This window comes from Myotis brandtii, unplaced genomic scaffold (genome assembly GCF_000412655.1).
Source record: "Myotis brandtii unplaced genomic scaffold, ASM41265v1 scaffold496, whole genome shotgun sequence".
Classification (NCBI taxonomy): Eukaryota; Metazoa; Chordata; class Mammalia; order Chiroptera; family Vespertilionidae; genus Myotis; species Myotis brandtii.
Window position 1 is genome coordinate 1,029,462 of NW_005368921.1, and position 9,691 is coordinate 1,039,152.

General features: G+C 47.8%; 1 protein-coding gene across 2 annotated transcripts; it reads right to left on the bottom strand.

The window, feature by feature from the left end:
• Window positions 1–1,575: 1,575 nt before the first annotated feature.
• MIP (major intrinsic protein of lens fiber) lies at window positions 1,576–5,881 on the bottom strand. Of its 2 annotated transcripts, XM_005876754.2 has the most exons (4): window positions 5,495–5,881; window positions 4,745–4,909; window positions 4,263–4,343; window positions 1,576–1,956 (listed from the first exon to the last, which is right to left on the bottom strand). In XM_005876754.2, exons 1-4 carry the CDS (start codon window positions 5,852–5,854, stop codon window positions 1,771–1,773), a joined length of 792 nt encoding a protein of 263 aa, XP_005876816.1. In that variant the 5' UTR covers window positions 5,855–5,881; the 3' UTR covers window positions 1,576–1,770. The 2 variants fall into 2 exon arrangements, with proteins under 2 accessions (XP_005876816.1, XP_014403635.1); XM_014548149.1 differs by lacking the exon at window positions 1,576–1,956 and having other exon boundaries at window positions 3,335–4,343.
• Between the last annotated feature and the right edge of the window lie 3,810 nt (window positions 5,882–9,691).

Here is a 9,691-nt window from a genome sequence, read left to right on the forward strand (position 1 = left end):
GTCCAAGTGGCCCTAGCAACCGGGGGTGGGGCCTGATGGCAAAGTCAGGAAAAGAGAAGGGAGTACAAGTAGTTTTATCTGAATCGATCCCCTACGATGTTCCTAAAGTCACAACGCAATTAATTTTCTGATGACTGAAGATACTAGGAATCAAAGTCCGATTAGATGTAAGTTTACAAACATTCTTCCCCTTCTCCTGGCCAAGTGGATTATTCCAAAGTCTTGCACGGCTAGTTAGGAAAGTTGGGCTTTATTTGGGAGGAAGCGCGGGGTTGAGTTACTGGGAAGAGGGGACTTTTGCGGGGCTGGGGTGTCCGTCTCGCTGGAGGTATAGGTTTAAAGCTTGCGAAGCATGTAGGAGGCGCCTAAAAGGAAATCAGCAATAAATATTCATTGGTCCGTTGAGGGTCTCTTCTGGCCTCAGCTGAGATGAGTGTGTTTTGCCAACACCAAAGGAAGGTAGGGCTCACCCGACTAATTATCTCCTGAATTATTAACCATTTGAATAGAAGGAATCAATTTCTGGGATATGAGAGATGTTAGGAGAGATCTGATGAAGATGAAAGTACAATTGAGAGAAAAGTGAAAAGATGCACACAAAAAAAGAAAATAAAACAGACTATAAAACTAGTGATAAAAGCAGAAAGATGCCATTTGAAATCTTTTGATCTGCTCTAAATTATAACTCCGAGGGTGGCCTTGGGGAAAGAAAGAAAAACAAAAAACCGAGGGTCAAAGCCTCTCCCTCCTCCACCCCCCTCCCACCCCTGCCTTGCTCCAGGCATCAGCTTTCCTGTTTCTGCCTAGGACCTCTCCTGGGGCTTAAGTACCACCTGCCCGGAGGCCTGCTGGGGAAGTCAAGTAGAATAGTTAAATTACTTAATTTATCTAGATGGTAGGCTCCCACGCCTTGGGCCTTGGCTGGTGAGCTCGCTTGCCCAGGGTCTCCAAAGAGACCCATCATGCCAGAGTAACACAAAGCCCAGCCAGTGGGTGTAGACAGGTTTACGTGGCTTAACAGAACGGCTCTAACCCCACTTTTCTCAGAGCTACTGCCCCACCCAAGGCCCTGGGGCAAGCAGCCCTGAGGTAAGTTGGCCACACTCTCCCTTTACCTTCCCCACAGCTATCTGGTACAATTGCATCCTGAACTGGGGCTAATAACTCCATTTCCTCTCTTCCTGCCCCTGCCCCTGCCCCTGCCCCTTCTCCCAACCCCTGGAATGCCTTGTGTCCTCCACTTCTCTCCATCTGCCTCCTGTGAGGAGAACTCCCTGCTTCCCTGCTCTCTCAGAAACCTAGAACCTTGTATGCATGCATATAAGCATAACCAATGGACATAAGACACTGGGGGGTAGGGGAGAAACCTAGAACCTTACACTTGATTGGCATGACCAGAAACTTAAGGTCCTGCTTTCCTGTGCTCATTACACTGAGAGGAAGGTGTAGGATGATACCTCTTCTCCCTTCCCTACTTCTCCTGCCGTGCCCCAAAACACAGCCACGTTCGCTCACATTCATACACACACCATCATGCACACACAACGGCGAAGAGAGATGGGATGGGGAGGAAGGGAAGTTTGCACCGACCAGCTCATGAATGCAACTTGAAAGATTTCACACAGCAAAAGGCAAAAAAACAACTCACACATAAATTAAAAAATAAAGAAGTACAAGCCCCTCCCCACAGCCTCTTTCTTCATCCAGGGGTGGCTTAGCCCCTCCACATAAACTCAGAAGCTTCCTACTCCCTCTGTTCAACGGGAGCTTTTACAGGGCCTGGGTCTTCAATTCAACAGGTTCCCCTGTGCCCTCTGGTTGTGCATTGGCGTCCCTGGGCCTGGTACCCTTGAGAACAGACAGTCTCTCAGAAACACTCTTGGGGCGGGGGAAGAGGAGGAAGTCGTAGAGGAGACTGCCCAGGCCCCCTCCGATGATTGGGCCCACCCAGTATACCTGTAGGAAGAGGAAAGGAATAATCAGGCTTGGGGAGAGGACCAAGAGCAAGGCTGCTCCTTTCTCAACTCCACATGTAGAAAACAGATGTATTGTCCTAGCCGGTTTGGCTCAGTGGATAGAGCGTTGGCCTGTAGACTGAAGGGTCCCAGGTTCAATTCCCGTCAAGGGCATGTACCTTGGTTTCAGGCACATACCCAGTAGGCAGTGGTTCTCAACCTTGGCTGCACATTAGAATCACCTGGGAGTCTTTTTAAAATCCTGATTTCTGGGCCTCATCCTCCGGAAATTCTGTTTCTTTGTTACTAATGTTGTGGCCCCACCCCATAAGAAAGAAACAGAATTTCCAGAGGATGAGGCCCAGAAATCAGGATTTTAAAAAGACTCCCAGGTGATTCTAATGTGCAGCCAAGGTTGAGAACCACTGCCTACTGGGTAGATGTTTCTAACTCTCTATCCCTCTCCCTTCCTCTCTGTAAAAAATCAATAAAGTATATTTTAAAAAAACACAGATGTACTTGGGTACATACTTGGGCACTATTTAAACAGAAATCAGTGTTTGTTTGTTTTTGTTAATCCTCACTCAAGGCTATGTTTCCATTGATTTTTAGAGAGAGTAGAAGGGAAGGGGAGAGACAGAGAGGAAAAAGTCAGTGTGAGAGAGACACATCATTGGTTGCCTTCCGCATGCACCCCGAGGGGGCTCAAGGATCAAGCGTGTAATACTGCAACCAAGGGATCTGTGTCCTTGACGGGAATTGAATCTGGGACCATTCAGTCCACGGGCCGATGCTCTAGCCACTGAGCCAAACTGGCCAGGGCTGTTTGTGTGTTTTTAAATTCTAAACTGTTCCACTGTCTGCACTTCAAAATTCACCATTTTTTTTCTGACTCATCAAATTATTCCTTTATCCCATACCTTCTTAACACATGTACATTCTCTTTGTTGTTATTAGTTGGTACTAGTTTGCATATTACTTTGAAAAATGTTTTGATTGTGAAAAAATGCACATAACATAAAATTTACCATCGTAATCATTTCTTTTTTTTTAATTTACCTAAAAAAAAAAAAGAACTTGACTTGAGAGAGAGAGAGAGAGAGAGAGAGACATTGATTTGTTGTTACACTTATTTATGCATTCATTGGTTGCTTCTTGTATGTGCCCTCACCGGGGATCAAACTCACAACCTTGGTGTATTTGTATGACACTCTAACCAACTGAGCTAGGGCCCTTAACCACTTCCAAGTGTGCAGTTCAATAATATTAAGTATATTCGCATGGTTGTGCAACCAATCCCCAGAACTGTTCATCTTGCAAAACTGAAACTCTACATCCATTAACCAACAACTCCCCATTTCCCCTCTCCCTACCCCCTGTCAGCTATCATTTTGCTTTATTTCAATGAATTCTACTACTGGAAATACCACATATGGGTGCAATTATAAAGTATTTGTCTTTTTGTAACTGGCTTATTTCATTAAGCATAATGTCCCTAAGGTTCATCCATGTTGCAGCATATAACAGGATTTCCTTCTCTTGTAAGGCTGAATACTATGCCATTATACGTATATACTAAATTTTGTTTTTTCATTCATCTGTAAGGGACACTTGGGTTGCTTCTACCTTCTGGTTACTGTGAATAATGTGGCTGTGAAAATGGGTATACAGCTTTGAAAGAAATTATTAGAGTTTAAAGTGAAAGAATTTATTAGTGAAGCAGTGAGACAGAGAGTGGGCTACCCCACAGACAGAGCAGCCTGAAAATGTTTTGAATTATTTTCAGGTTTTGTCTGCCATATGGCCAAACAACACAAGCAATGCGTTTTTATTGAGGATTATTCCAGACCTGATTCTGTGCTATGACTTTCACACTTACGTTCCATAACACCTTGTTTTATAGCGAGGAGATGGAGGTGCAGAACGATTGTGTTCTTGCCATGGTCACACACGAGGCTAGCAAAGTGCTAGAACGGGGATGAGGCCCAGGCCCATCCTGACCTCTGAGAGTAGGAATGTTTGTCTTCCTGTTCAGTTGTCTGTCCTGACGGTGCTAGTTTTGGAATACAGTGGGTACTTAGTAAAATTCCCTAACGAACCAGTGAAGGAACAATATGAGCAAGAGCCTCTCTTTCTGGCAAAATAATGAATCCTGCTCACACAGGCACCCCAAACTCTGTGACAGCCCGTTGAGCTGAGTGCTGGTAGAGCAGTCAGCACACCCAGATGGAAGCAGGAACCAAACCTGGAACCTGCAATCCACACCCATCCGGGGCCTCGGCATCTTGCTCCTCTCCCCGCACTCACCCAGTGGTTGGTGAAGTTTCTGGTGAGAATGGCAGGAGCAAAGGAGCGGGCAGGGTTCATGCCTGCACCAGTATAATACATCTGCAAAAGACACAGTTGTAACTAAGACACTTCCCCCACTCTCCCCAGCTCCTCTCCCCACAGCTCACATATCCCTGAGGGCTGGCACCTTGCCTCTAGCAGCAAGCAGGGAAGGACAACCACATGGGAGCCCCACTGTGGAGTGAAGGTGCTGATGCCCCACCTGGGGATAGACTATGGATCCATCAGCTAAGCCCACAAATACCCACAATGCATGCATTTCCACCTTGGGTTCAAGAAAGACCAGTTACAGCAGTCACAAGAGAGAGTAATAAGGATTGATTCCTCTGGGCTGACTGATACAGAGGGAGGTGAGTAATGTTCATGTTTGATAGTTAGGCGAGAAAGGTTTTGGGGCCCTGGAATCCTTAAAGGAGTAGTTGCTTCCCTCTCCTACTTACCCCAAAGAGGTGCCCCAGGGTGAGGGAGAAGCCAACGGCCAGGGCCACGGAGCCCAGGCGGCCATTCCGCCTCTCGTCGTACGTGGCAAGGATGCAGAGCACGAACTGCAGCGTCAGGAGGATCTCCACCGTGGTGGCCTGGCCCACACTCACCCCAGGGTGCAACTAGGCAAAGGAAGAAGAGAGGAGGCTCAGTAGGGCTGTCACAGCATTGCCTCCTCTAGATTTCCCGGGCAGGAGCCACCCTCCTCCCTTTCCTAGAGATGAAAGACGATAGTAACTGTGTTTGTTTTCTAATTTCTCCTAGCGTGGGAAGTAATTGCACCCAGTTGTACGGATGCAGAAACTGAGGTCCCATAGGTAAAATACGTCCTCAAGAACCTGCGAGGAATCGGAAGGAAAGCTGAGACGGGAACTCAGGTTGCTTGATTCTCAGTCCAGGGCTCTGGACTCTTATCCCTCCAAAGCACCGCTGATCCTCCCCACCCTGAAACACACACACACACCTCACACACACCATGTCCCAGATCCCAGAATCGGAAGGAAAGCTGGGGCGGAACTCAGGTTCCTTGATTCTCAGTCCAGGGCTCTAGACTCTTATCCCTCCAAAGCACCGCTGACCCTCCCCACCCTGAAACACACACACACCTCACACACACCATGTCCCAGATCCCCGGGGTTCGGGTCCACCTGCACCGGGCAGGGAGTCAAGGCACCAGGTTCCCTCAGCCCCACTCAGCCGCTCATTACCGTGTTAAGCGCTAGGTTTCCTCGGACAGCAGGTGGGGTGACACTGTACAGCATGGCAGCCCCCACCACAGCTCCCAGGAGTTGGGCTGCCATATAGGAGAAGGCACGGAGCAGGGACATCTGGGAGCCCACAAGGAAGGCAAAAGTGACTGCAGGATTGACATGGGCTCCACTGATGTGGCCCACCGCCTGCACTAGCGTAGCCAGGACCAGGCCAAAGGCCAGAGCCACCTGCAAGACGTGCAGGGGTCCAGGGCCCCAACGCAGCGAGGCCCCCAGCCCAAAGAAGACGTAGAAGAGGGTGGCAAAGAACTCGGCAAATATGGCCCTCCAGAAGGAGGCTGACTGCAGTTCCCACATGGCAGAGGGGATGGGCACAGTGCCTGGGTCCCTATACCTCCTTGGCCTGCTTTGGGTGGAGAGTCCCCTTTATAGAGGACTCTGAATCCCTGGGAGGGGCAGGCTGAAGGGGCTGGCCCAGCCTCTTAACCCCTTCACAGCTGCAGCGGGCTGGCCCACTCTCATGCCTCTGATAAAGCTGCTGGACTCTCCTCTCCCTCCTCAACTGGGAGGTGAGCAGAAGAGGCGTGGGTGTAAAGGTGGGGGTAGGGTCAGGGCTGGAGAGGCTCTGGAAGAAAAGGACCAAGAATAGGGGGAAGGTCCCTTTCTTTTCATGTCAAAGTTGGGGTTCATAGTCCTGATTGACATCTATATTAGAACATTCCTCAGCTCTGCGTGGAAGGTCAGGCAAGCTGAGTTCACTTCACGGACTATGAGAATTGTGCTCCCGGGGGCTTCCAGACCTCTCTGAGTCAGCCAGGGGTAAGGGTGAGGGTGGGGGTCAGGAGTGGGGTGCAGCAGGGATGTTGGATAACTGAAAGGAATGCTTTAGTTCTCTGGGATTAGAGGGCCTTCTTCTATTGGCTGGTTTGGGCTGGAATCTGTGCACCCTGCAGCTCTGGGACAAGAATAGTTCTGCTGTGTCTGGCTTTCTCAGAGCCCGGGTTCCCTACCCCCAACCCATGCCAGCACCTTCCTTTCCCAACCCTCAGCCTGCCTTTTAGGCACAGAGACAGATAGGGGGACGAAGCTATCTTCCATGGATAGGTTGGAAGTGAGGTTGGAGGACTGGGGAGAGGAAAAGGCTTAAATCCCAGAACCAGCTTTCACGTTGCCTTCCCTAACTCACGAGGTCCTAGCAGGAGGCACTGAAAGGACAGAAACAGTCCTGGCTATGAAGCAATGGGAGGGTTCAGTGCCTCCTAATGTGGCTGTGATCAGGACACTGGAGTCCTAAACGTTGATTCTTTGGGAAAGGAAGGGGTGGGGATACGTGGGAAACAGGCTGATCAAAAGAGAGAAAAGGACAGGATGGGGAAGGGAAGCTTGAAGAAAGAGGTTTGGTTGTGCTCGGGCTTGGGGAGGGTCTTGGAACCTGGAAGTGGGGGTTGTCTGGTGGTGAAGGCAAAATGGGAAACACTGGTATGCTTCACTGCCTCCACATTGTAGCAAGTCATAAAGGCCACAGCTTTTCTCGTGAAGCACCAGAGGAGAACAAAAATTTGAAGGCTAGGCCTGCAATATTGGTGCCGAGCCCCGGTCCCATCCAGTACACCTGTGGGGAGAGAGGAGGAACACAGAGCAGGGCCTGTGCTCCTCTCCTCCTCCTATACCCAGCTTGGGGATGGACAGGCAGGGTAACAACAAAGGCGGAAGTTGCTGAGAACAGGTTAGAGGGCACCCAAGGGAACTGGAGCTTCCAATTTCATGGAAGAGGAACCTATCAGAGTGTCTTGGAGTCTCATGATTTATAAGCTTCACCCATCTCCTGACTTCAGGTCCAGTGATGCTCCCAGATGCCAGTCATCACTGCTGGACCCAGAGAGTGAACAGGGTTCGTGTTGCTTCTAAAAAAGGACCCCTGGCCCAGCTGGTGTGGCTCAGTGGTTGAGTGTCGACCTATGAACCAGGAGGTCACGATTCAATTCCCAGTCAGGGCACATGCCCAGGTTGCGGACTCGATCCCCAATAGGGGGCGTATAGGAGGCAGCTGATCCATGATCCTCTCTCATCATTGAGGTTTCTATCTCTCTCTCAGTCTCTCTTCCTCTCTGAAATCAATAAAAATAATAAACAAACAAACAAACAAATAAAAAAGGACCCCTGGATAGGAGAGAAGTAGTACACATGGTATTAAGAGCAGAGACTTTAGCAACAGATACTTTGGTTCAGATATAGGACAGAACTAGTTATGACTGCTGGTGGGAGTGTGAATTGGGATAACCATTTGGAACACAGTATAGCAACCTCTTGTAAAGGTAAACAAACACATGCTTTCTGACTCGGGAATGTCACTGCTCACTTATATACCCAAGAGAAACCTTTCTAAACCTCCACCAGGAGACATCCACAGAGCAGCACTGTTCACAACAGCAAAACACTTGAAGTAACCCAAGTGCCCATTGACAGGAGAATGGGTGAATAAACAGTGGTATATTCACACAGTGGAAATTATTCAGCAGTCAAAATGAGTGAACCCCACAGTAACACTCAGTAATAGGGATGAATTTTAGCAATAAAATATCAAGAAAAAATAGTGCCAGCAGACTATGCATGGCATAACCTTTTTTGTAGAGTTAAAAAACATCTAAATGAAAATATGCTTCTCCGAATACTATAATTGAGATGAAACTACACAAAAAAGAAAACATGTGTGTGTGTGTGTGTGTGTGTGTGTGTGTGTGTGTGTGTTGATTTCTGTGACTGTTAAGGTTCTTGTTTTACTTGTGGGTGGATGGTTAATAATGATGATTAAGTATTATCTTAAAAAGAAACCAAGTAAGTGTGAGCCATATAAGCCAACGAGGAGCGGATGTCATAAACAAAGAACTATTCTGTACACTTGAAATCCATTAAGAACAGCAGCAACAACAAAAATCTTGGCTTTACCACTTTCTAGGTGAGGAAGCTATCCCCACTAAATATAAACTCCAGGGAAGTGGCGATGTGTCTGATTTGTCCACCACTGCAAACCCATGCTTGACACATTTATTGAATAAATTAATGTAAGCTCTCTGGGCTTCATCTTATCAAATGTAGGTAAAGGCCTAGTATAGTGCCTAACACAGAATAAAGCACTTAATAAATAGGAGCCATTTGACCAGGGTTTTATTCCCAGGAAGGGATTATCCCTAACCATCAACTCTGTAACCTCTTATAATAAGAGACAGAGGACAAAGAGCAGCTAATTTGGTTCCTTTATAGATACCACACAAAATGGTTAGATTTTTGCCTTGGCTGCTGTGGCTCAATTGGTTGAGCATCATCCCATGCACCAAAAGGTCACCAGTTCAACAGGGTCAAGGCACATGCTGGGTTTTGTCTCGATACTCAGTAGGGGGTGTGCAAGAAGCAGCCGATAGATGTTTCTCTTGTCGATGGTTCTATCTCTCTCTTCTTCTCCCTTCCTCTCTCGCTTCAATAAACACAAACATATCTAAAAATGATTAGATTTCCTTATTTGATGCTACCAACCTCTCTCCTTTATTCCTCATTAAACCTCCCCCTGGAGGACTGAACGCCAGCCCATTTCCTTTCACACCAGCCTCTCCACTCCGTGGAACGCCAAACTTGCAAACTAGAGATGAACTCTCAAAAAATCACTTGAGTTTTTGCATTGACTTAGATATAATTAGCATACTCAATGTTTTCTATTAATCTAGCTTCTTAAAACACAAACACAAAAAACAACAACTGTCTCTCCCTTGAGGAGTAGAATCCAGCCTTCCCCAAGCCCCCTGTTTGGTATGGGTGGGGTTCTTCCCCTGCCAGTGCTCCAGCAGTCACTGAGAGACCCACCACCAGGCTGCCTTCCCCATCTAACCCTCCACGTTGTGGGGAAGACACAGCAAACACAGTGAGTACCAGCTGGAGAGTAGAGAAAAACTCCATGCTCAGAGCTTGGTCTATATGAGTCCTCTTGCTCACCAGAGGACACATACATCCTCCCTCTGTCCTCAGGCCCCATGATCCATCCACCAAAGAAGCTTTAAGCAAAGGGTCTGCAGCAAGTCACCCAAAATCCTGAATTGCTGAACAAAACCTCATTGGTCTATTTGCATGATATTGGCTCAATGAGAGGATGCACAGAGTAGGGGTGCTCCCTTTTTTGTTCCTTCCTTAAAGTCTTTTTAAAAA